Source organism: Sapajus apella, unplaced genomic scaffold (genome assembly GCF_009761245.1).
Source record: "Sapajus apella isolate SASKATOON/1434 unplaced genomic scaffold, GSC_monkey_1.0 scaffold53, whole genome shotgun sequence".
NCBI classification, from domain to species: Eukaryota; Metazoa; Chordata; class Mammalia; order Primates; family Cebidae; genus Sapajus; species Sapajus apella.
Genome location: NW_022436993.1, coordinates 369,544 through 397,409, shown reverse-complemented (window position 1 = coordinate 397,409; position 27,866 = coordinate 369,544). Strand labels below are relative to the sequence as shown.

Sequence of the window (27,866 nt, the reverse complement as noted above, 5' to 3'; positions counted from 1 at the left end):
CCAAGGAAGAGAGAACACTGTTTTCTGATCTGGCTGCTTCCTGAAAGAAACTGAGAGCTGTAAAATGCAGCAAGATTGGACTTTTCAATAATGCTTGTATATCGACTTGCAAAAGACAGTATTAGAACATTTTTTAAGTGCACACATTATCTCCTTAGGGTAAGGGAAGCGGTTTCATCTTTTTGTTTTTGCATCCCCCCTTTGAGTGAGCATGCTTTTCTTTTTTTTTTTTTTTTGCTGTAACTAGCAACTTTACAAGGTCTTCAGAGAAATTTAAGGGAGAGAGAGTTTCTGTTTCTCATCTCTTTAGGCAATATCCTCTTGTATACCAAATAATATCTTAACTGTAGTTAATGATATGAGAAACAGAACACTCCTCCAGAAACCTTTTCACATCCCAGATTCAGAGTTCCTGGGCCCAGAATATGATCTGACATATTTTACTACTTAGGTAAATCCTTAATTGCAAGAGTAATTCGACTGAAGTCTTTTTATGTTTGTTTTCGAGAGCTGGGTCTCCTTCTGTCACCCAGGTGGGAGTGCAGTGCTGTGATCAGAGCCCACCGCAGCCTCGACCTCCTGAGCTCAGGTAGTCCTCCTGTCTCAGCTTCCTGAGTCGCGACTGCAGTCATGACCCACTGCACCCTGTTCAGGTGTTTTGTTTGTTTTTTGTTTTTCTTAAAAAAACACTAGTGATTCAATTTTGACTCTGGCAACTTTCATAAGGTCCAGGGACAAAATCAGTGTGTTGTCTTCTGGGAGGAGATGGACGTGTAAGCCCGTGGGCACCATTCAGAGGCTATGTGTCCTGGAAGCACTGAGGAATGTGGCTTGCTCCACCTTCCCAGGACTCCAGTCAGACACTTGGGTCATCCTTGACTCTTCCTTTGCTCTCACATGGCACATCCAATCCTTCAGGAAATCAACTTGGCTCAGGTAGTTTAAAAATCTATCTGAATGTTGGGGCCAGGCACAGTGGCTCCTGCCTGGAGTCCCAACTACTCAGGAGCTTGAGGCTGCCATGAGCTATGATCATGCCACTGCACTGCAGCCTGGGCAACAGACAAGGCCCTGTCTCTAAAAAAACCCAAAAAAACTATTGAACGTAATCCATTCCATTCCATTTTTGAGTCCCCATCATGTTCTAACTGGTCTCCCTGCCTCCAATTCCCACGGCCTGTCCTTAGGACTTTCAATTTCAAGTTCAATGATGTTTGCTTTCAATTCAGAACCCTGCAATGGATTGCATGTCTCTTACACTAGAAGCTGTGACGCCTCCCCCGCCCACTGCCCCTTACACTGTCTTCCCTCCAACCCCTACTTGGCCTCTGTGCTGCTCCTTAACTCATTGTGAACCCTCCCTTCCTTTCCTCCTTCCTTCCCTCCCTCCCTCCCTTCCCTCCATCCCTCCCTCCCTCCCTCTCTTCCTTCTTTCCTTCCTTCTTTCTTCCTGTCTTCTTCTTCTTCTTTTTATTTTCTTTTGACTGAGTCTCACTCTGTCACCCAGGCTGGAGTGCAGTGATGCAATCTCGGCTCACTGCAACCTGTGCCTCCTGGGTTCCAGCAATTCTTGTGCCTCAGCCTCCTGAGTAGCTGGAATTACAGGCAGTCACCACCACACCTGGCTAATTTTTGCATTTTTGGCAGAGGCAGTGTTTCACCATGTCGGCCAGGCTGGTCTCTAACTCCTGACCTCAAGTGATCCACCCACCTTGGTCTCCCAAAGTGCTGGGATTACAGGCATGAGCCACTGTACCCGGCCTGTGAGCCTTTTCTTTGGCTGTTTCTTCTGCCTGGAATTTTCTCACCTTCCTCACATATGTTTCAGTCAACCTTCTCATTTCCTTTGAAGTTTTTACTTGATGTTACTTTCTCATCCTGACCACCCCATTTCTTTATTTTTTTAATTTTCAATTTTATTTACTTATTTAATTTTAAAGACAGGGTCTTGCACCATCACCCAGACTGGAGTGGGGTATTGTGGTTATTGCTCACTGCAGCTTGGAACTCCTGGCCTCAAGTGATCCTCCCGCCTCAGCCTCCTGCACTGCTGGGATTACGGGTGTGAGCCACTGTGCCTGGCTGAATGATAGATGATATAACTGCCTACTCATTCACCTTTGTTCTCCTGGAGCATGCACACACACACAGTTCCTGGTATACAGTAGGTGTTCAATATATGCTTTTGCCTACAGATGATAAATTCTTCTATTCTGAGAAAGTGGCATAGGGACCAGATTCTTATTTGTGTTATTGATATCTAGTAGAAAAAAGAGGGTGGGAAAAGATAAGAAGATGCTGATTCCTTTGTCAGACAGATCTGACTCAAGTGAAAAAATTGCATCATCATCACTAGCATGTGCTTAGTCAGCCTCTACTGGATGCTTTGTGGCAGCTGTGGAAACGGGCGCCTAGATTTCCCTTTAAGCAAGAGCCTGTGATCAGTTGTGAAGAGCCATTGCGAGCCGTCAGGATCTTCAACACTCTAGCCGTGGCCATGCATTTCCAGGGCAACTGCGCAGCAAGAACTGAGTGTGGCGTGATTCCAGGGCCCAGACCTTTCTGCCTGATGAGGGACTCTCAGGGGACATCAGATGCTGAGACTTGATCAGCTGTGCATTGTGGTTTGGGGGCTTCCTGCCCAGTCCTACCTCCCTTTTCCTTTCTCTCCTAACTTGACGTTAACTGCTTCTGAAGGACTCAACTGATATAGCAAGTTCCAGGTGTGGTCTAGGAAAGAGGCAGTTGGGGGGCCTTTGGGACTGGATCACTTCTTTGACTGGCAATGAATACCCCATCTGCCTAATATGTGGAGTGTGGATGGTTTCTGGCAAAAGGTGGTGATTCAATTGCTCAAACTTTCTCTTTTTATTTCTTTAGAGACATAGTTTCTCTCTATTGCCCAGGCCGGGTGCAGTGGTATGATCATAGCTCACTGCAGCCTTGAACTCCTGGGCTCAAGTGATCCTCCCATCTCAGCCTCCCAAGTAGTCGGAACTACAGGCATGCAACACTGTTCCTGGGTAATTTTTTTGTAGAGATGGGGTCTCACTATGTTGCCCAGGCTGGTCTTGAACTCCTGACCTTTAGTGATCCTCTTGCCTGATCTTCCCAAAGTGTTGGGATTACAGGCATGGGCCACTGAGCTCCAGCTAAAACTGTCAGTAACTTAGAAGAATGTTCTAGTTGATGGGAAAACCCTGGATGGAGAGAGGATTTGGGCATTTGAGAGGTCAGAGAGAAGCAAGGTATCCAAGGACAATGGAATTGGCTGGTTGTTGCTCGGTTGCATTGAGATTCTACAGTAGTATAATGAAAAGCTGTAGGCAGTTAGGAAACAATTCAAAGCCAAGTGTGAAGGCAACAGGGCCTCCAGGAAAGAGGCCCGTATCCACTCCATTCAGAGTAGAAACAGCAGAAGACTAAACTATGGATTTAATAGGCTTGCCTAGCTTCAAAGATGATTATCATTACGCAAGATCAGAGCACTGGTTGGGAAAACATGGAACTCTTGTGCATGGGATGGAGACATGTGGGTGGACGCCTCCAAATATTTTGAGCCTTCAAACTCTTCTAAGCCCTCAGAGCCTGCAGAGGTGGCTCACCCTTCCCTCTTATGATCTAGAACTCCCTATATGGGACAACATCACAGAGTTCTGTCCCCATGAGCTAAGGAGGGCTTCTCAGGATGCTCAGTTTCTTGCCCAGTTGCCAGACCAATCACTAGAGGTAAGTCGCAACATTACCAAGCCAAGAATGTTATGAGCTAGAAAGAGACTGTACCTTCCGCAAACTGTGAAAAATGAGCCCCCACTACTAGAAGGAAGGAACTGGATTTTGAAGGTGCTTGATCCAGGAGGCAGGATAGAGGAGAGTAAAGGAACCCAAGGGCATTTTCTCAGGACGTGGGACATAATGCTTGGCAAAGACCCTAGAGGATGACAGAAACGTGCTGCTTGGGTGGTTCAACAAGCCTGGAGATAGGTCCAAGCCGGGTGGAGCTGAAACAAAATAGTTTTTTAAAGCCTCCGGGAAGTGAATATGCTGGAGAGGATGTATTATGGAGATCGGAAGACCCATCAGAGGATCACGTTGCAGAGGGAGGTCTGGAGAACACAGTATTCACCAAGCCACTGAGAAATCCTCTGCAGGCCACAACTGATGGTGTGAAAAGCTGTTGTGGAGTTGAATCCATGGAGAACACTGATGATGGGGTGAAACAGATGGGAAGCTTGTGAGGATGCTTCGTAATACACTTAATCAAAAGAAAGCCAACACAGGCCAGGTGCAGTGGCTCCCACCTGTAATCCCAGCACTTTGGGAGGCTGAGGTGAGTGGATCACTTGAGGTCAGGAGTTCAAGACCAGCCTGGCCAACACGGTGAAACCCCATCTCTACTAAAAATACAAAAATTAGCCAGGCGTGGTGGTGTGCACCTGTGGTCCCAGCTACTTGGGAGGCTGAGACAAGAGAATCGCTTGAATCTGGAAGGTGGAGGTTGCAGTAAGCTGAGATTGCACCACTGTGCTCCAGGCTGGGTGACAGAGTGAGACTCTGTATCAAAAACAAAAACAAAAACAAAACAAAACAAAAAGCCAACATGGATGCCCAGGAGGCTGAGGGTGTTTGCTCTTTCAAATATTTGCAATCCCTTGTCTAGTACCTAGAGCCTGAGGCAGTTTTCAGACCTGGAGTTCCCCCGTAGAAAGGGTGGCCATGTTCCCAGGATGAAGGACCCAGCAACACCACACCAAGTCTATGGTGGTAGAATTCCCATTGTTCTCCCCAAAGGACATTTATTCAAGTGACTCTACTCTGGGGAAAAACTCTCAGACGTTTTGAAGATTATCAGGTGCCTGGCAGGGATGGATGGAGGTAGGCATTGAGGTGTGCAATGGCTCAGATGTCCACTGGAGAAAGAACTTACTTGGCAGCTGTAAGGAGTGTGGGCAGCCGACAGCTTCCAGCTGCAGCACCTAGAGGATCTGCTTGAGCTTCTGAGCCAAGACCACCCTTTCTCTGGGCAGCTCCCAGCCAATAATGGCACCGTGGTGGTACCAAGGCAGTTCCTGTCCAACACAGGAATCCTCCAGTGTGCAGTCTTTGCTCCAGAGCTTCCCACCGCATTGGCCAAATCCATGTCTGACCCACCAAAATCTGATGTTCTCTCTTGTCTATCTTGTTTTCTACCCGTTTTCCTTTTGTAAGTGTCAAATCTGCATCGTGATCTGAAGGCTTTCCATGCCTGGGCAATCTTCACATTTCCTCTTATGTTCTTTACACACATCCCCCCACCCCAAACCTCTTGCACTTCTAACTCAGCCTCATTATCTGCTTTCCTCTGGATGCAGCTGACGTGATGCTCTGGTCTGCTGGGTTGTAGTCTGTTTCGCAACAGATGAGGCGGTCGGATGCGGTGAATGGCCTCGCAGAGGCTGGCTAACACACGGAAATGCTTATGCCGGTTTAAAAAGTTGATTCACAAAGTAGTACCAGATTTTCTCATTATGGTATTTTAATGCAGGAACCCTTACAGTTAAAATATTCTGGAAGTTGAGCAGGAAAACTACATTGAAGATAAATCTAAGTTAATTACAAGTTTTGTTTTAAATGTAAGCATCTACCCTGCTTCCTTCGACCAGAGTTAGGCCAGGGTTCTGCGAGGTGCAGACAGACATTTCTTGCTTGTATGGAAATTGCTTTTTGTATTTCAGAAGCAGCTAAATTCTGGGCAACAAAACCAAACTGGTCTCACATTTAGATTAAGTGTCTTCTATGGCTGAGCCACTTCCTGTTGAATGTTTGATAGTCACCCCAAATTAAAGACAGTGGTGGTTCCACTCTTCGCCTTCTGTTTCAACGCTCTTTTGCCTTTCTTATTTCCTAGTGCTATTTGTGGCACTGCAATCATATATGTTTGCTAGGTTTAGGCAACAACAGCATCTTGGCTGCCGCTTTAAAAAAAATATTTGAGATCGTTGACAACAGCTCAACTCCTCTGACTTCGGAAGAGGTCACATGGCTTCTCACCATGGCAGAGACAAGGGTGGGAGCAGGAAGGTCGTTCCGTTTCTTCATCCAGGCACTTAGTGAATAAACCCAGTTCCTCAAAATAGCTTTTATGCAAAGAACATAATCTTTTACCTAAGATTCTTTATTTGGTTTTCCATCATCCAGTCTTTTCTTTTTTTTTCTCTTTTAAAGCTTGAAGCCCATGGACTTTAAGATTTGTTGCATCTTTATCCACAAACCTCCTCCCTTTAATAACTGGCATTCTCAGGACTTAAATTTCAGCCAAGCCAACAGCTTCAACACACCCAGCCCGTTTTTTCTTCTTCAGATACTGAATATTACTAGACTGTTTTCCAGCCATTCTCATTTTACCAGTATCTCCTTCAATCTTGAGAGTCCTTCTTAAGAACCACTTCCTTCTAAAGGTGTATTCTAACTGCCTCCCAATGACTTCCTCTTCTTCAGTCATGATCTTAATGCTCCCTTAGCCATGAGCTGGTTTGTACAAGAGTAAAGATAAATGGTGGCTGGCAGAATGCCTGTGCTTGAAAGAGACAACTGACATATTTGCCAATTTCTTTTGTCTTATAGGACTGTGGTCAAACTACTCTACCTTCATGACAATCACAAATATGTGAGAATGAAGGAGAGGCCAGGGATGCCTGTAATATTAGCATTTCGGGAGGTTGAGGGAGGAGGATTCCTTGAGCTCAGAAGTTTGAGACCAGCCTGGGCAATGAGCAGTTCAATGAGAGATGAGCAGGTGGGAAGACTATCACTACTACTTCAGAGGAAACCCAGTCTCTACAAATAACACAAAAACTTAGCCTGGCTGGGTGTATACCTGTGGGCCCAGCTACTCAGGAAGCTGAAGTGGGAGGATCATCTGAGCCCAAGAGGTGGAGGCTTCAGTGAGCCCTGATTGCATCACTGCACCTCAGCCTGGGTGACAGTGAAATCCCATCTCAAAAAAAAAAAAAAAAAAAAAAGAATAAAGGAGAATATTCAAAATCACCATCTGAAATTTGAGGACTAAGGAATGAATTTGGCTGCTTTGTGATTCTTATATAGTTGTTTGCTGTCAGAGCTAAGGGTTTTACTTAACAAATAACTATGCTATGAGTAACAAAAATGCTGAGCTGAAGACTTACTAATACTTTTCCTAGTTCTAGCTGGTTTCCCCTGAGTTAGAACATACCTATGAGAACACAGGGGGGAAATCTCTCAAAATGTAACGGCCACCAAGCTGTTTGTGTCAAACTGTTTACTTATCATCCGCTGGGCCAGACATCTGACATCTTTGTTGTCTTTTTGTTTTTAGGGCTTAGTACCCTTGACATGTGATAAATGTTTATTTGTAGATTTTAATTCTTGGCCTTTGTTTCATTTAATACTCTTTAGTTCTTCATACCAGAATTGTCTGGAAGGCAACTGAAAGTTAAACAGAGATAAAGGAAATCCAGATCACAGTATATTCCTCATAGTTCTGACATCTGCATTTTGGAACAGAAGGCAAACGTTTTAAATGTTTTGTCAACCGCAATTAAATGAAATGGTCAACTATTCATCGTTAGACAGTTCAGGGATGTACGTCTGAGATTCACACATTTCCTCTCCTAGCTTGTTCTTTCAATAAAGAGGTCACAATGAGAGTGACTTAAATAGTAAACAGCTACCTTTGCCTTTATGTCTCTTGTAATAATTGTCGTGTTGGGCAAGGATTAAATGTGATATGTGCGTTGTGGTCTTTTTCAGAACAGAAGAGGAAATGTGTTGGTCTTCCCCAGAATCACCTCTGTGAGCCACTTCAAACTCCAGTAGACAGAGCACTGGACAGCATCCCTCAGAGAACAGCTTTAGCTGGCGATCCGCCTTCTCACCATCTAGCTTATAGAGTGGATCTATGTTTTGCAGCTTTTAGGCTCCAGACCTTTTTTTTTTTTCAGTCTCAACCCCTAAATCCTAATGAGACTAAATTCTCCGTTGTTTTTATAAGTGTGTAGAAGCTATTCCAAAACTTTCAGATTTCATTGACTAGTAAATTTCCAAAAGATATTTTTGAATCCTTGCTTAAAGTTTTTAATATTTTTATTTTCTCAAGTAAAAACAGTTTTTTGAAAGAGATTGTCAAACCGATATTTTTTCTAGAAATATTTACTGTGGCAGATACTCCCCTCTCTTTCCTTTTTGGCAAAACTTCAGTTTCATGTGGGAGTTTATCCCTCTCCCGTACGAGTTAAAGTTAAATCTTGACAAGTTGAAACCTCTAAGTCAATATCCTTGACAGCAACTGGCTTAAGGGGAGGCATGAGATCCTTTTCTGGACTACTGTGTACATGGAAGGTCTGTTAGGGGTTTATGCTGCTCTGTTTCCATTTGTCCTGCTCCATCCAGAATTCATCTGTCTTTTTCTGCTTTTCTCTGTGCCCCAGGAGGTCGACCTCTAAGGTTTGGACTGTGAAGTCTTCCTTGTCCTCTGGTGTTCCTCTGGATTTGGCTAATGGAGGCATTGCGGGGAGGACAGAGCATTCATGACTCGACCTCAGACTCCCTTCCTTCTGGCTGAGATCTGGACAGTAGCTCCGCTTCTCTAAGGCACAGCCCCCGTGTCGGGCAAGTTCTCTTCCTCAGCTACAGCTCTCTTTATGGAGGGTGGAAACTTCCTTTTTCCTTTCTCCTTCAGGACCGGAAGTAGGGAGACTCTCCACTATAATCCTTGGCACTTCACCTTTCTTCCTTGGTTCTCTTAACTTTGCTCGCTCGCAGTCTTTAAACAGCCGGGTACAGTGGTTCATGCCTGTCATCCCAGCACTTTGGGGGGCCGAGGCAGGAGGATCACTTCAGTCCAGGAGTTCGAGACCAGCCTGGGCAACAAAATGAGACCCCTGTTTTTACAAAAAATAAAACAATTAGCCAGGTATGATGGCAAATGCCTGTGGTCCCGTGGGAGGCTGAGGCAGGAGGAGGATGGTTTGAGCCCAGGAGGTTGAGGCTGCAGTGAGCTGTGTTTGTGCCACTGCACTCCAACCTGGGCAACAGAGACAAATAACAATATCTCAATAATGATAATAATAATAAAAAGAAGAAACTTGCTCCTTATGATGTATGGGGCAAGATGTTTTGACCCTTCCTTTTTTTTGGCTTTGGGTCTTTAAGGCATTCACTTAGCCTCCCTGGGCTACCAGAGTTGTGATCTCTAGCGCTGAGGTGATTAATCCTGTTCTGCTCACTTCTCAGGGTCAGACCGGATCAAATGATACAGATGACAGCATGTCGTGACACACAGCCTTCCACACTAGTGCAAGGTATCACTGAGGTTCTACTCTGATGCGTGACCCAGTTGCACAATCACCAGGCACTGTGAGTGCTATGGCCAGCTCCCCGCTGAAGAGGAAAGCTGGAACAAGCTGCAATCCTACCCCTGGGTAGCTTCATTTGGCTGGAAAAAAAATCACTTACCCAAGGCTGTGTGCCTAGACTGTGCTGAGAAGCCAGGGGAAACAGAGAGAGGTCTCAATCAGGGCGTTTACAAACCGACGCCTGGGAGCACCATCAGACTTAACAAAGGACACTTAGTTTAATGTATTTGCTAACATAGCCACCTGGCAGTTCCAAACGAAGTCACGTTTGTTTAAGAAAATTATAAATAAATGTGTTTTTGATTCAAGCTCATCTTGTCGGCCCCTTCTCCTAAGTGTTTCTGAAATCTGCCCCCTTCTCTCCATCACCACCGCAGCTTTATTCCAGGTCTGCCTTGCCTCTCATGTGCATCAGACGCTCAGCCTCCCACTTGGTCTCTTTTGTTCCAATCTCTTTCTCCCAGCAACCTACTGTCCACACCCACCTCACATCTTCTCTGCCTCTGGTCAGATCCTGTCACTTCCCTGCTTAGCATCTTCTGGTATTTCTCCATTCTTCCTCCTTCTCTGTTGAACTGAGACTTCCAGCCTCCCCAAGGCTGGACTGGGTTGCTCCTGTGTGCTCGGTGGGCATGCTCACCCACCTTCCCTCCTTGATCTCACCTGGTGGCCTCACATCACACTTCTTTGAGGAGGGAGAACGCTCTCAAACTCCGACTAAATCTTCTCATCAAAACTGCTGACTTGAGGCTTGGACAAGAAAGTGAAACAGGATATGGAAAAGAATGATCACAGACCCCCACTAAACGTCAACCAGGTGTCTTTTTTTCTCTCTCTTTGAGACGGAGTCTTGCTCTGTTTTCTAGGCTGGAGGGCAATGACATGATCTTGGCTCACTGCAACCTCCACATGTCAGGTTCAAGTGATTCTTGATTCTCGTGCCTCTGCCTCACCAGCAGGAGTAGCTGGGACTACAGGCACCTGCTACCACACCCACCTAATTTTTCTATTTTTAGTAGAGATGGGGTTTTGCTGTTTTGGCCAGGCTGGTCACCAACTCTTGACCTCAAGTGATCTGCCTGCCTTGGCTTCCCAAAGTGCTGGGATTACAGGTGTGAGCCACTGCGCCTGGCCCGTCTCCTCCTAAATCGATAATCATCTCCCTCCACTGTTTTCTCTTTCTTCCCTCCAGGCACAATCGTCACACATCCCTCCCTTGTCTAAGGCCAGTCCCTACGCTCATGCCGTGCACCTGATCCCTGAATCATCTCAGGGACTTCCTCCTTTTATTATCTGCTCTATCTCCAACCTCATCAAGTTCCCCTTTTCTTCTGGATAATTCCCATCAGCTTGCAAACATTCTAAATGTTTTTCCTTGATCCTTTATAGGATGTCTAGCAATCCTTCCATTTTTCTGCCTTTTATGCCTAAAATTCATGGAAGAGTCAGCTGGGCATGCCGTCTCACCTCCTCACCTCTTCTTGCCAGTCGGGTTTCCCCTTCTGCTGCTTGATGGTAACTCCTGCTCCAGGTAATCAGTGACCTCCTCCTTGCCACACTTAGGGCTCAGCTTTCTTTCTTTCTTTTTTTTTTTTTGAGACAGAGTCTCACTCTGTTGCTCAGGCTGGGGTGCAATGATGTGATCTCAGTTCACTGCAACCTCCACCTTCCAGGTTCAAGTGATCCTCCTGCCTCAGCCTCCCGAGTAGCTGGGATTACAGGCAAGTGCCACCATGCCTGCTAATTTTTGTATTTCTAGTAGAGTCGAGGTTTTGTCATGTTGGCCAGGCTGGTCTCGAACTCCTGACCTCAAGTGATCTGCCTGCCTTGGCCTCCCAAAGTGCTGGGATCACAGGCGTGAACCATTGTGCCCTGCCTCAGCTTTGTGCCTTCATCTTGCTCCTTGCTCAAGGGCAGTCACCACCTCCCCGGGTTTCTTTGTCTTTCCCAGTTCCATCTCCGGCTCCTCCTCCCCTCCTAACACAGCTATAAGACCGTGCTCCCGAGCCCTCCTCTGCTCTTGCCACACTCTCTGTGGGTAGTCCCAACTTGACCCATGGCTTTAAATAGCATTTATTTGCTGGTGATTCCTAAATTTATAGCCTTAGCTCAGACCACTGCTTCTTTCAACTTCAGACTTGTGTATCCGACCGCCCTCTCTCCACTCCCATGTAGCAATTTCACAAGCATCCCAATGTTAATATGTCCCAAAATGAACTCTTGATTCCTGCCACTTCAATCCATTTCTCTCCTGTCTTCCCTGTCTCAATAAATCACACCTTCATCCACCTGTGGCTCCATTCAGAACCCTGGAAGGCCTACATGTCTTTTCCCTGTCCTTACCTTCATAGTCAAGTTGTCAGAAATTCCAGACTATTCTACCTCTAACACACATCCTGAATCAGTCCACCTATTACCTCCTCTCTCTCTCACTATAGTTCAAGCCACCACCAGCTTTCTCTTCTCCTTCTTCCTCTTTTTTTTTTTTTTTTTTTGACATGGTCTTGCTCTATCGCCCAGGCTGGAGTGCAGTGGCACAATTATAGCTCACTGTAGCCTCCACTTCCTGGGCTCAAATGATCCTCCCACCTCAGCCTCCCAGGCAGCTAGGACTATAGGCCACACTACTATGCTTAGTTAATCTTTAAAAAAATTTTTTGTAGAGACAAAGTCTTGCTACGTTACCCAGGCTGGTCTCAAATTACTGTCCTTAAGTGATCTTCCTGCCCTGGCTTCCCAAAATGCTGAGATTACAGGTGTCAGCTACCACGCCCAGCTCACTGTCAGCTTCTTAAGTGGTTCCCCTGATTCCGCTTGTGGAATGCTTTGATCTCTTCCTATGCAGGATCCAGGGAAAGTGTGATGCCTGTATGAATCCTTCAGTGGCTCCCCATTGCCCAGCTCATAGGGCCCTACTTGGTTTGACCCTTGCCTTTCTTTAAGCCCTCCTTCTCTCCCCATGTTTCTGCCATCCTCTTCCCATAACCCGTGGCTGGCCCTCCTCATATCTGTCTGTTTCACTGATGAATACTCAGTCTCTGGTAACTGCCCCAGCACAGAGGCTGCACAAATCAATATTTGTTTTGTGCAAAGAAATATTTGAATTTATTGCTAGGTGCTAGATCCTAGAGTAACTAAGATGAACTAAAGAAAGTCCCCACCAAACAGGAGCTATTAGTCAAGTCAGTGACACAAATGTGTACACAGAGAATATTTACAATTCATTGTGATGGGGTGAACATGAGGGGAAGCCAAGGAAAGACTTCTAAGGAAAGGAACACTTGAACTGAGTTGATGAACCTCCCCGTAAATCTAAAACATTGCATAGAAAAAATTTCAGGAAATCAAATGGAAAAATATGCTAAAATATCAATATTAGTATTCCTGGCTTTTAACTTGGAAGGTTTTTTTCTTCCCTATTTTGATATTTCCAAATATTCTAACATGAACCATAAAAATACTTAGCTTTTTATTATTAAAAAAAGTTAAAAAAAAAAACCCGGAGGAAATAGTTATTACACACACACACACACACACACACACACACACACACACACACGATAAAATAAAAACAAATGGAAACAAATGAAAATCCCTGTTGAGTAATGCAAACACACATCACACGTTGATATTATAAAACAAGACACACTGGGATATCCCACTATGCATTTTCTCATGTGTTTATGGAAGTCAGCTACAGGTAGTGGAAATAAAGCTGCTTCTCGAAATAAATTTTTCAAAAACATTTTTCAAAAAATTGAAGAAAAAAAGGAGAAAAAGGATGAGAAATGTTGAAATCTTTTTACTGAGTTTATGAGTTGAGTGGGTAGCAGGGAAAGGATGGGCTGGGAGGGAATGGGGAGGAAAGAAAATGGGATTTGTTGGTGATGTTCCACTCGTAAAAGCCAGTGGATGTTTTTACAGGTAACAGCCAGTCCTTCCTGAAAATCCTCTAATGGCGACAGGCTGTGACATGGCAATAGGAAGATAAACGCTTTTCTGAAGAGTAATTTTAGAGCCGTGTGGAAAATGTGAAGGGGAAAAAAATTAAAGATGGAATGGAAAATCCATCCATGGGCCAACCCACACCACAGAAGCGCTGGGGACCTTGTCTGTCCCAATTAGCCCCTCCACCAGGAGCAGCAGCCCCAGCAGAGGCCTCTCCCTGGGCAAATGCCCTCGTCCTTTGTGGGGGCAGCCTGGGTGAAGGGCATTCACTTACTCCACATGCCCTGAGTGTGGCTATCATTTTGAGGGTGCAGAAGAATTGGAACGTATAAAAAGCTAAGACCACCAAGCAGTGACCTTTTCTCCTTATTCTACAATGTAAGTCTATTTTTCCATAATGGGTATTTAGATGTCAGTGGATGGGGCATTCCCAAGGCAGGCAGTGCTGCAGGGAAGTGGCTAGTAATCTCAAATCTCTCTCCCACTCAGCTGCTTTTTCTACCCTAGTCAACCCTTCTGCAATCACGATGAAGTTCACGCAGATCTCACCAACACTCATGCCTCTTCCTTTTGCTTTCTCTCCATGCTGAGATGATCCTCATATAGCACTCTTTTGAAGTTCAGAATTTTACCATGCACCTATGGCAAGCTTTAGGGTTTCCAGTGCCCGAGCACCACCCAGCTGGCAGAAGCTAAAAATAAGATGGCGTCATGAGATAAGTCCTACTAGTCTGTGGGGTATTCATAGCTTTCTCCCGTCTTCTTTACTCATACAGCTTCTCTTCCAAGTCAAAGACTTCTAAATGACAGGAAATTCTGAAGATTTCCTGAGAGCTCTGTACTGAGACATCTTTAAATATCTAAGAGAAACATGGGCAACTGTAATTTCCTTCTTAGGACCAGCTCACTAGATAATACAGTTCTGTTTTAACAAGGGCAGCTGATGGCTGAAAATAAGAATCACACCCTGTGTTCAGAGCATTGCCATTTTATGTTTTGAGGTGCCATTGACCCTTGAGCATCCTGAAGGTTAGGGGTGCTATGCATATTCCTGCATACTCCAAAATCTGTGTATAATTTTTGCCTTCCCAAAAACTTAATGACTCATAGCCTGCTATTGACTAGAAACCTTATCTGTAAGATAAACCATTGATGAACACACATTTTGTATGTTCTATGTATTCTATACTGTATTCTAACAATAAAGTAAGCTAGAGAAAAGGAAATGTTATTAAGAAAATTATAAGGAAGAGAAAATGTATATGTTATTCATTAAGTGGGAGTGGATCATCATAAAGGTCTTCATTCTACTTTTCTCTGTGTTGAGGGGGCTGGGGAGGAGGAGAGAGAGGAGAGGTTGGCCTCGGGGGTGGCAGGAGTGGAAGAAAATCCACGTGTAAGTGGAACCTTGCAGTTCCAGAGTCAACCGTATATATTTTTTCCAGTAAAAGGGACTTTCTACGCCCACACAGGCAGCCATTGAGTTCTAATGGTTGACTTTTAAAACACAAAAACAGTAAGATCTACAGGAATAATTTCACATTTAATTTAAAACAGGAGACAATCCAAAAGGACTTAGCAGAAAGGAGAGATGGTTCCTGGTCCAGTCTTAAGCCACCTGCTGTAATATGTCCAAAGTCCGTGTTCGGTCCTGACACTCCCGGCAATAACTGGGAATGTTTACTTCTCTTGTCTTTAATCCTTAGCCTGAGAGTTTGTCTGCTTCCTAATTTGAATGGTTGTCTTTTGAGGGGTTTCAATCAGGTCTGATTAGATGTAGAATTAAGTTGGAACCTGGTTTGAAGGAGTTTACTTATTTCTTTTGCTATCATTGAAAATGGTAGCCAAGACTAAGGGAGTGCTAGCAGGACTGCTAATTTGACACCATCATGTTCAGGTTAACACTTAGGCTTGAGTTCAGCAAATGGAACGTGACAATTGCAAGGATGTAATTCTAAAGGGGAACATGATGATAAATAATCTGGCTTATAAAATCATATCACTGCATTTTCCAGTTAATGTCTCTTCATGGTCACCTTCCCACATGGCTTTACCCCTGTGTTCACAGGACAGTGGGTATGTTTGATTCCACCTCCTGGGAGGACCTGCAAGAGAACCAAAAGACAGAGGCCTATAAAGACAGAAGTGTTCCTTCTCACTCCTCTGTTTGTTTGTTTGAGAAAGCGTCTCGCTGTCTTGCCCAGACCAGAGTACAGTGATGCAGTCACCGCTTACTGCAGCCTCAAACACCTGGGCTCAAGCGGTCCTCCCATTTCGGTCTCTCAAAGTAGCTGGGACCACAGGCATGCATCACGATGCCTGGCTTATTTTTAAATTTGTTGTAGAGATGGGAGTCTCACTGTATTGCCCAGGCTGGTCTCAAACTCCTGGCCTCAAGTGCTTCTCCCAGCTGGGCCTCCCACTGTTGGGATGACAGGTATGAGCCACCACACCATGCCCTCTGTCATTCTTATCTCAGGACAGCTTCAGGGTTCCATTTTGCTTCTAAGACCCTTCCTCCTCTCCAATCCTGGATGTCCACTTCCTGCAGGGAGGGGCCAACTCCCACCCTGAACTTCGAACACTCTTACCCCGAGTCCTCAGTAGGGCCAGCATCAGGCTCTAACCTATTAAGCCCTATGGCCACACAAAAGGCAGACACCCCCATCAGAGGACAGAGTAATTTTGTTGTCATATGACACTTTCCTATTTTCCAGAGTGTGCCATGCAGATTTTTTAAACAGAACTCAGGAAATGGAGAAGTTATATAGTTGTGTGTATGTGACCGTATCTTACCTAGACATCAGTTTGCCCTTTACTTGTGGTAAAATAATGTAGACGATATTGTCTTGAGGGGTCACTGAGATTTTCAGAGTCTCTGAACAGACCGTTGAGAGAGTCTGAAATGGTTTCCTTGGTGAAACCATTTCTGAGCAGATTAGTTTCTTTATAAATTATGAAAACATGGCACCTAATGATGACCTCAACACAAATAAAATGATGAGACCCAGGCTGCCGTGAACCTCAGAGGTTCTAGGGAGGTCTGTTCTCATGACCGTATGCATTTGAGTTTGACCTAAAGATAACAAAAATGCACTTCAAAATATTAGGCTGCGGCTGCTTCACTGATCAAAAGGAGGAGGGAGTTGTTTTGAAGGTTTCATTCTGGTTTATACCACGGTGGCGTTGCACATCCTCTCAGACCTCTTCCTTTGTATCCTTAGCCAACATATTCAGAAACTGAAAGGGTCTGCTGCCTGAAAAGAGAGCAACAAAGCCCTCCAAGCTGGAGTAAATCTGACACCAAAACAGATTGCAGCAATAATAAGAAAAAAAATTCATTAAGCCAGGCATGTTTGAAATATAGGGACTCCCTGTGGAACCGCAATGAAGACAGATCAGACACAAAAGCATTCAGTGTCTCCATTGTAAAATCAAAGCTCCAGTTTATGGGGCGACTTTGAACATAGCTGAAGTAATAGGTTCGTTATTCTGCCTAATCCCCACTTTTCACTGAGAAACAATGTTAAAATGTTAGGATTCTTTGGAGATATGAATAAACAAATACTGAGTTTCCATGAAATTTTTAGGGACATGTTTTAATTTCCCCATTAAAAAAGTCACCTATTTCTTTAATGTGGTTAATCTCAAATGTGTTTCTATAGAAGCAACTGATGATTAGACAGCAAAGTCAAACGGTTATTTTTAAGAATATGTGCTACGACCCAGAATTGGTGTGTAACTTTAGCTACAGATATAGAATCTAAAAGTGGGCACCGCCATAGAATCTGGCAGGAAGAAGGTGGTACTTGGGCTGAAAGGGGTCCAAAAATGAGTGTCATTAAATTTTCACTACACCGTAAAATACTGTGGTTTTGAAAGATCATTTAAAAATTTAACGAAAATCTTAGTTTACACAAAAATTTGATAAGTAAATAATGTTTGTAACAGTTTGATGGGAATAGGGCAGGAAAAAACTGCCAAATTGGACTTTCCTTTAAAAGAATCTTCAGAATTAAAATATTCCTGCTAATGATGACATAATATGTTGGCAGAAGGAAGATACATTGGAATGATCTTAAAAGGAGCAGTTCAAGGTAATTCTTGGCGGTCTTATGATCATGGACATGGGTTTATTAAAAAACCATTCTTGCAATTATTACAAGGAAAATCATAACCTTAACTATCAGACATTCTAAATTTAAACATTTCTTTTTATAGGTTTCTGTAATAAATTGTTAATGTAGTGCTCCTTAAATAATTGATTATTAAAAATGGCCCTGAGTTATACAATAAGAATAAATGTAATATCACTTTAAATAATCTTTGAAGGATTATTATTCAAGATATTTAGTTTTATCAACACAGAACCCTATAAAGACTTGCAGGGCAGACATATTTCCTTTTTGCAGACTTAAGAAGTGTAAGCTTTTGCCTTGCCTAACACTGAGAAACGCTGGAGTGAGTAGCCAGCTCTTCTGTCCTCTGGATCAATGGCCACTGTGTTTTGGTGATTGAAGAAGATGCTATTGCTGCTGGATTGCTCTTGAATGAGACCTAAAGCTTTAAAAATATTCTCGGCTTAGTTTCAGGTTAAAAAAATAATGCATCATCACTCCTTGCCATTCCATAGTGAATGAATGCACTATAAGTCTTCATTTAACTTTATTATTATTTTAAATTACAACATTTTTTAAGAGACAGACAGGGTCTTGCTCTGTTGCTCAGGCTGGAGTGCAGTGATGCAATCATAGCTCACTGCAGCTTCCACCTCCTGGGCTTAAGTGATCCTTGACCTTAGCCTCCCAAGTAGCTGGGACTACAGGTGTGTGCCACCATGCCTGGCTAATTTTTTTTTCTTTTTTGTAGATTCAGGACCTTGCTATGTTGCCCAGGTTGGTCTTGAATTTTTGATCTCAAGCAGTCTTCTTGCTGTGGCCTCCCAAAGCTCTGAGATTATAGGAGTAAGCCACCATGTCTGGCCCTAAATCTTCATTTTAATATATAAAATCTAGGTGCTGTTTTGTGTCCTATCTGTGGAATTTCCTGGTTCTTTTGGGGAACCGTCTTTCATTTAAAGAGGTTTTGTCTAATAGGCAATGGGATATCTACAAGTACGGAGTCTGGGAGAAAGGTAAGATGAGGACGTTATTCTGGGAGTCCCCAGCATGGAATCAGACGTCTAGGGTGTGAAGATGGACGGAAAGGAAGAGCTGAGGTCTGAGAACTAGTGGTGTCAGTGTGGAGCAGTGACGTGGCGGTAAAGCCGTCGTCTAGTAATGCAGCGTAGAGCAGGGCTTCCTTCCCGGCTGCACAGCGGTCTGAAATCACATAGCCTTGGAAGCCAAGGAAGTGTTCAGGAGAGGTGGCTTGTTCAGCCCTGCCAAGCGCAACAGATGCAACAAATAAGACAACACTGGTCATTCATTTTGTCAGTAGGGGGGTCATGTTGATCTTGACAAGGCCGTTTCTGTGGATGAGTGAAGAGGAAAGTCTAAATGGAATTTTTTTTTTTAATTTGTATTTTTTGAGATAGGGTCTCACTCTGTCACCCAGTCTGGAGTGCAGTGGCATGACTGCAGCTCACTGCAGCCTTGACCTCCTGGGCTCAAGTGATCCTCTTGCCTGGACCTTCCAAAGTGCTGGGATTACAGGCATGAACCACTGCGCCCAGCCTAAAAAACGTCTTGAACAGGTGCCAGCATTAAGAAATTGGGAGGTTTTGTGGATTTCTGGCTTCTTTTGACATCACTGGGTTCATTCCTAAAGAACAGTAGTCAATTGGGGCCCACAAGGGTCCTTCCCTCTGGGGCGTCTCAGTTTGACTCATTCCTCAGCTGGCCTCTCTGTTACCTGCGTGGTGCACTCAGCCTCAGCTTTGGGATTGTTCTGGAACTTCCGGTGCTCTGCTCTTACTGTTCATGGTCAGGCCTCTGTGGACAGTGTCAGAAGCCATCACTGCCCTAGTTTAGGGATCAAAAACTCCATTATACATTTGTCCTTTGGTGCCCAATGCCTCCTTGTTTCCTGCAATAAGACAAAATTTGGAAACCTGGTTTCTGATTAGAGCTTAGCTTTATTTTGAAGTCTCTCGCTTTTCTGAATTCTTCTCACTTTTCTGAGTGTCAGCGTCCTTATTTGTAGAATACATTATCTGGACAGACGAACTGTGAGGTCGTGGACTGTCTGTGGTTATGGTGAAATTATTCCGAAACGTGTCTGCGTGTTATGTGTCCCTTAGCTGAAGGGTACAGGGTCAGTGGGGAGGGTACTCTTTTTAGCAGGAGCCTTGCCTGACATGGGAGATAATGGCCTATTTCCCTCCTGTCAAACCTGAAGCCTAGGGAATTTCTAAAATACTGGAACCCACTCCATTGGCTTATGGCTCCATGTAAGCTGTAAAACACACACTCAACACCTGATACTTTTCATTATGATGAAAGGACTCTCAAGTGCAAATGACAGAGAATGTTGATCTATGGTTAGGGGCGTAACACTGTGCTTGACTGTCTTCAGAAGAGTTTTGCCTGGTTGTGGCTTTAACTTGACATCCAGACAACAAAGCTCCCTGATCACATTTAATTAGAAAATTTAATAATCCCCTTGTTGAGTATTTTTGCTGCCCCCACAGGTTAACCTTTAACAAATGAAGCTTTCGTCACCACACAGCCTCAGGAATGTCCTCTCTGTGATGAATGTGTCTAAATTTGTGTGGACATGAGGACTCTGAAGGATGGAAGAGTTCCATTGTGTGTGGAAAAGTTCCTAGGGAGCCAGCTCTAGTGGAATCGATGTTACCAAGACACTAGGAAAGACTTTCTGCACCCACAGCCCCCAATCACACTCATGCACACTAAATGACAACATCTAGGAGACACCCATTTCTCCAGGTACTTAAATACCAGACACACATAAGCAGCCCAATAATTTCCCCAAGATTTTTAAATAAATGGTCATCTATTTAAAAATGGAATAATGGGCTGGATGTGGTACCTCACACCTGTAATCTCAGCACTTTAGGAGGCCAAGGCAGGAGGATTGCTTGAGCCTTGGAGTTTGAGACCAGCCTGAGTAACAGCAAGACCCCATCTCTACTAAAGATTTAAAAAATTAGCTAGGCATGGTGATATGTGCCTGTAGTCCCCACTACATGGGAGGCTGTGGTGGGAGGATTGCCTGAGCCCAGGTATTCGAGGCTGCAGTCAGCTGATTGTGCCACTGCACTCTAGCCTGAGTGATGGAGTGAGCCCCTGTCTCAAAAAATAAAATAAAATAAAAATTGAACAATGGTTTACTGTGGGTCACAGCAGCACAGCGGTTGCTGGGACATGTTTGTGATGATATAAGGGGACAGTTGGTGTTCTATGGACAAGAGAAAAGAGTAAAAAAAAAAAACTCCGTATTCCATTTTGTAAATATCTCATAAGCATTACAAAACAATGCTTATTTACTATTTAGCAGAAGATATTCTAGATGTACAAGCTTGAAGATAATTTGAAAAAACCGATAACACTGTGTGATCTTTCCCAAGAGCTATTGCATCACTGTTTCCTGGGGTTTAACTGGATAACATCACAACAAATCTTTCTATGTGATTTTGTCATGCTGCTCCCTGTAGATCAGAGAAATTTTGATTTACAGTCGTTTTTATTTATAATTATTAATGATGGCTTCATAATGAAGATCTTTTGAGGCAATGAATGTGTAACGCACATTTCTATTCCTTTCAGGTTATGCTGGATAAGTACACAGCTTAAATTATATTTAGTCTCTATTAATTAAGGTTTAATGTTGTAATTATTTTTGTTCGTTTGTTTTCAGGTAAGCCTCGAATTGTATGATTGGCACACAATGACGGTAAGTACTTATTACACACCACAATGTATTTGTATGATATGTGATATATTTTTATGAAGTAAAAAAGTTTTCTAATATATATATACACACATACACATGCATACATATGTGTACTTAACACTTAATTATTCTGATGAAACTTTACATTCCTTATTGTGTACTATACCTTATGTGCTCAAAGTGCCTTTTTGCATCCTTGGATCTGTTTGAAATCAAGATCTCTGGCTTGTAGATGTATTTTTAATTGGGAACAGATGAGCCCCTGGCCACCCGGGTGAATTATTTGGGACTGTGGTGTGTGGCCCTCGAGCACTCTGCACCCTGTTTCTTCTGCTTTCCTAGGGAGGTGATTGGTGAGTCTTAGGGAGGGGCTAGGACAAAGGTCCCGTGGCCTGGGGAGGACAGGTTATAGTTTAAGCTAACACCCTGTCCTTATGTGCTAGGAGGTCACCAAGGAAGGAGGTGGCCTTGTCCCCCGGGGAGTTTGCACTTGCGTGCCTGTGGTTTGTCACGTACCCAAGGTGACTGGAGACACTGGCTGGGTCCTGGAGCAGTCTCACCTTTTACATTTTAAGTTAATGATTACTTTTTGAAAGGAAGTTTCCCTTTGTTGTGCAGGCTAGCCTCAAACTCCTAGGCTCAAATTATCCTCTTGTCTCGAGTGATCCTCGGGCTGAGATGACAGTAGCTGGGATGACAGGCATGAGCCACTGTATTAGTCCATTTTCATACAGCTATGGAGAAACACCTGAGACTGGGTAATTTACAAAGAAAAGGAGGTTTAATGGACTCACAGTTCCACATGGCTAGGGAGGCCTCACAATCCTGGTGGAAGGTGAAAGAGGAGTAAAGTCATGTCTCACATAGCGGCAGACAGGAGAGCATGTGCAGGGAAACTGCCCTTTATAAAAACCATCAGATCCCATGAGACTTATTCACTACCACAAGAACAGCATGGGAAAAACCCACGTCCATGATTCCATGACCTCCCACCGGGTCCCTTCCATGACATATGGGGATTATGGGAAGCATAATTCAAGACGAGATTTGGGTGGGGACACAGCCAAACCGTATCAGCCACTGTGCCTGGCCAAGCCTACAGCACCCATCTTCCCAGGTGGTCTCCCATCCAAATACTAACCCGGCCCAAACCTGCTTAGCTTCTGCTTTCGGATGAGATGAGGTGCATTATCTTCAAGTTGTGGTATATGCACCATCAATTCTAGCTTCTACACAATATGCAGGGACATTGAATAGATCTTGTCCAAATCCCAATTTTCCTCTGTCAAACATTGCCACATCCCACAGAAGGAATGGGTTAGAGAACATGGTAATGCCACAGTTCAGCCACCCCAGAGTGACAGAAAAATGAGATGTGTGGAGATAAGTACTGCTACAAAAGGTCTCCTGTTTCCTAAGCGCTCAGCATTCTGTAGCAGATGGAAAGAAATTGGCATCTATTCTGGACTCCAATGTTACCTTGCCCAGGACTTTGTGACTGTTGAGGCGTGACTACATGTATGTCCAGTTAACAACCAAAATAAGAGCAAGGCTTCTTCCGATCTCCCCTTCCTCTACTCAGAGGATGTCTGTGTTGGGGGAAAGATTGCCTGCTGAATTCCACACACCTTCGAACACCAACATCCCCCCAACTTTGCACTTGCTGTTTCAGGTCACTTAAGCTGACCTTCTTTATTAACGTTCCTTCTCATCTATTCTCCTCCCTTTTTGATGTTAAAAAAAAAAAAAATCTTTCATTCCCTTGTTTAAGGCCAGATTCCATGAATGAAGATCCCTGGTTAACAGTGAATATGTGGCTAGGTGTGGTGGTTCATACCTGTAATCCCAGCACTTTGGGAGGCCGAAGTAGGAGGATCACTTGAGGTCAGGAGTTTGAGACCAGTCTGGCCAACATAGTGAAACCCTATTTCTACTAAAAATACAAAAATTAGCTTGACATGGTGGCAGGTGTCTATAGTCCCAGCTACTGGGGAGGCTGAGGCAGGAGAATCACTTGAACCTGGGAGGTGGAAGTTGCAGTGAGCAAAGATTGCACCACTGCACTCCAGCCTGGGCAACAGAATGAGACTCTGTCAAAAAAAGCCCAAAACTCCCCAAAACAAGAAAACACCAAACAAAACCCAGTGAATATGCATGAAGGATAAGCTTTACTATCTTGTGAATAAAAGGAAATGTGTTTTGAAGGCAGCAGGTGACTTATCTTTGAATCTCTGGGACATGTCATGGAACTGTGGGGAGTTTAAGCCCAGACAGAATTGTCTGAGATTATTAAATGAAGCAGTCCCACATTCACAGTGACTCAGACTGTTAGCACTTCCTTTCTTCTGGGATCCAGGCTGTTGTGGCCTCTTTAGCCTCAGTGGTGGCTGTGCAGAACATTGCCAAGTCCTTAGCAACCTATTCAGGAGCTCTGTGGGGATGACTAGGGAGCCCCAGGTTTGCAAATGCAACTGCGAGTCAGCCTGGAAAGTCGGCACCACGGTGCCCCCTCCCTGCCTGGCTCCTTCCAAGAAACCCAGCTACCCTGCTGTTTATTAAACAGCTCAGTAAAGAAAGCACAAGGGGCAAAACAGCCATCCTAGACGAGCAGAAGGCATTCACAAGTTGCCAGAGTGATTTTGTCCGAGTGTTCGGCCTGGAGGTGGCTGAAAGAGGAATAATGAAACAGGATGGGCGGTCCAAAGGGACATGAAACACTGATGACACAGTGTGCGTTGCTTTGTAGTCAGGCACTCTCTTTGCCAGTGTGAACACGCAACTTGAACTTACTCAACAGTTTAAAGTCAGGGATTCCAGAGACTTAGCTTCAGAATACCCACTGTTCAGGAACAATGCTGACATTTACAAAGCTGATGTGAAAGATCGCACCTGTGAATGGAAATGCTTTATCTTTATGGATTTATCCTCTAATGATGCATGCTGTAAAATAGTATCCTGAAGCAATGGAGATATTGAAATAAATAAAAAGTTATGAATAATTTTATACACGCACACATCCAAAAGCAGCTGCATTTTTACAGATTAGCTATTTAACTGGTCAAGGGCAGTTAGGCTTAATTAAGGTGAACCAAGCCACTACAGTTCATAAATTCTCCCATGGGAGCTATGAATCCAGAGGGTGAAAGGAAGTTGTCTATTTAATAGTGAATTAAATGACTGGTGTTTTCCTACAGTATCATTTTCTGGGGTTTGCAAGCTAACAAGGAAGCATCACTTCGATTTCTTTTTTTTTTTTTTTTTTTTTTGAGTTGGAGTCTTACTCTGTCGCTCAGGCTGGAATGCAGTGGCGTGATCTCGGCTCACTGCAACCTTCGTCTCCCTGGTTCAAGCGATTCTCTTGCTTCAGCCTTCTGAGTAGCTGGGATTACAGGTGCATGTCACCACACCTGGCTAATTTTTGTACTTTTAATAGGGATGGGGTTTCACCATGTTGGTCAAGCTGGTTTGGAACTCCTGACCTCATGATCTGCCTGCCTCTGACTCCCAAAATACTGGGATTACAGGCATGAGCCACCGCACCTGGCCCAATTTCTTTTTTTAATCAAGAAAATTTAAGACAATTTTTGCTTTGTAAAGCCACAAAAGAGCTTCATTTTATTTTCTGTGTTTTCCATACTTTGTCAACAACGAACCACGTTAGAAAAAGTAGAGCTGAGATAATCTCGTCAGGAATTGGCACTGGGCTTCCGGGAAACTTGGCCTTAACCACCTCTTTTATTTAGTGTGTTTGTCTAGGAATTGAGGAAAGCTTGAGTGTTGGTTTATTTTCTGTTTCCAGCTAAGAGTAATTTCATAAATACTAGAAATCTTGCAGGGAAAAAACCTATTTTCATAAAATGATTAATGCACTAGGCAAGAGAAATTTGAATGAGTGGAGACTAGAATTGGATTCCTTGATCTTTTTTTTGCTGCAGCATTTTTTTTTATTTGGAAGCAATCCCCAAAGTTTGGAAATCTGTTTAGGTTATGAAACTCAGTATTCAGATGAATGTCACTTCTTCGTTAAACAAAACAAAATACAATTTTGTGCCTTCTGAACTGAAGAGTGGTGTTCCCCATCTCTATGGAGTAGGGAATGAGGGCGGAATCTCCAGCCTGTGAATATAGGATCTAACTGCACACACCCCTGTATGCTGAGGGGACTCCCAGTTATAAGGCTGATTTTTTTTTTTTTTTTTTTGAGATGGAGTTTCACTCTGTTGCCCAGGCGGGAGTGCAGTGGCTGATTTCGGCTCACTGCAACCTCTGTCTCCCAGGTTCAATTCCCCTGCCTCAGCCTACGGAGTAGCTGGGATTACAGGCACCCAACACCACGCCCAGCTATTTTTTTTTTGTGTTTTTAGTAGAGATGGGGTTTCCCTATGTTGGCCAGGATGGTCTCAAACTCCTGACCTCAGGTGATCCGCCTGCCTTGGCCTCCCGAAGTGCTGGGATTCAGGCGTCAGTCACCGCGCTCAGCCTGATGTTGTTTTCTATGACAAGAAACAATTTGCAAAATCTGATTTAGGAACCAGTTAGCTAAATTTAAGATCTTGAAAATGAACCAGAAACAGAAGTCTCTGATAAAGGACTTTGGCTATTGGGAGACAGACCCCTCACGTCCCAAGGGGCCTCCAATCAGCGCCCTTGAGAGAATCTCCAGGAAGCCTGAGAGTGAGCGAGGCCTGGGCCATTGGAGACCGCTCCTGGCCCTTGGCTTCGTCCGCTCTGGGAGGGACCATCCTGTCCTGGAAACACGCTCCGTGGTGACGCCACCGCGCAGGGTTGGCCTTCTGGAGTCTGTGTCTCTGCAAGCCGCATCCACATCCTGCTTCCTGGTCCACACTGAGCGAGGCTGGGAGAGGGTTTCCAGGGGCACTTCCGTTTCAGCTTGTTTCTATTTTAATGCCTGGAGACAATTAAAGACCAATGTCTGGTGCCAGTCTTTTTTTTTTTTTTTTCTTCCACAGTTCACTCTATTCTTAGCAACAGTTGAGCCAGTGGCAGCAGAGTCTGAAGGCCCTGGAATCCTTTCCTTCGTGTGGCAGCAACTTAGTTTTCCTGCGGAGGCTCGGTGGTGCTTTTCTTGGGCTCAGGATTGCGGCTTGGATGGCTTATTCCCTGGGAGTGCACACACAGCCCTTTGGAAAGGCAGCAGCAGGACAAGGATCAGTGGCAGGCAGAGGCGAAAAAGCAGGACCTGGGTTTCGTAGGTAACGGCTTTATTTACAGTTCCAAAAACGGTGCTTGTTCAACTATCCCGAACTTTTGTAGAAGTTCAAACTTGGAAACTGTAGTGATGAAAATGAGAGCCGTGTTTTAAAAACCACTTTTAACTGTCTATGAAGCAAGTCTACGTTTTGGCAAAATGGGCTGCTTTTAATCTGGTCATGTGGGATTAAAAAAAACATTTAATTCAGCTGGATTTTGCAAAGCCCTTGCATTGTATGACATGAGGTTATTTAAGGTATAGTTTTGTCTTCAAAGAGAAGAAATAAGACACATGCATGGATTTCTAGAGTAAAAATAGGGAACGTTATTACCCAAAAGCATATATTAGAAAGTTCACTTGATGTGATGTTGAACTGGGAACATTCCAGGAGTCTGCGTGAAGCAGCATTTGCTTTTGTATGTTTGAAACGCTCCATAATAAAAATGAAAAACTGTAAGAGCAAAAGAAATAATAGTGCAGATTACAAAGTAATTAAAATGAAGTAGAAATAAAACCCGTAAGATGCAGCCTAAATAAACGATACTTTAAATCAAGCTTGTCCAACCCATGCCTTGCAGCCCAGGGCAGCTTTGAATGGGGCCCAACACAAATTCGTAAACTTTCTTAAAACATTATGACATTTTTTAGCTCATCAGCTATCATTAGTGTTAGTGTATTTTACATGTGGCCCAAGACGATTTTTCTTCTTCCAATGTGGCCCAGGGAAGCCAAAAGACTGGACACCTCTCCTTTAAATAAACATTTACAGCCTCAGTCACATGTATTAGAACACGAGAAAGACTGAAAAATTCGCCAGCTATGTGCTTGACACAGTACAACAGAAAAACAACAGCAAAGCAACCAAAAGGAAGGCAGAAGAAGGAAGGAAACCATAAAGATAAGGAGAGCAATTAATGAGCTAGAAAACAAAGTAATAATGCAGAAAATCAACCCAACTAAAAGCCAGTTCCTTGAAAAGTGATAAAGCCATCTCTGGCAAGAATGACCAAGGACGAGAGGAGAAAAAGCATGAAAAAGAAACGGAACGTAACTACCGATGAAGATGTTAAAGCCTGTAAGAGAATACTATGGACAAGTTCCCGACAATATGTTTGGAAACAGAAACCAGACAATCTCTTAGAAAAATATTAATTACAAAAATGGATGAAAGAAAAAGCTAGAATATACCTATAATCAACAAAAGAAGTGAATCAAGTTAATAATCTACAGCCTTCCTTCCCCAGATGCCTCCCCCTCCAAAAAACAGGCCAGACAGCCAAGTTTACAAAATCTTCAAAGAACAGATAAGCACTACTTTGTATAAACTTTTTCAAAGAACAGAAAAACAACTTCCCACATCATTTTGTATGCATAACCTTGATAATAAAACTGAGCAAGTAAAGTGAGGCAAAATTATAGGTCACTGTTAATTACGAATGTGAGTGTAATGATGTCAAATAAAATATTAGTAAACCAAA

General features: G+C 43.8%; 1 protein-coding gene across 1 annotated transcript; it reads left to right on the top strand.

The window, feature by feature from the left end:
- The first annotated feature begins 507 nt into the window (after positions 1-507).
- Positions 508-27,866, top strand: LOC116527059 (putative uncharacterized protein C10orf126). The gene is made up of 4 exons (XM_032243767.1): positions 508-653; positions 3,579-3,729; positions 21,141-21,176; positions 26,147-27,866. Exons 1-4 carry the CDS (start codon positions 631-633, stop codon positions 26,387-26,389), a joined length of 453 nt encoding a protein of 150 aa, XP_032099658.1. The 5' UTR covers positions 508-630; the 3' UTR covers positions 26,390-27,866.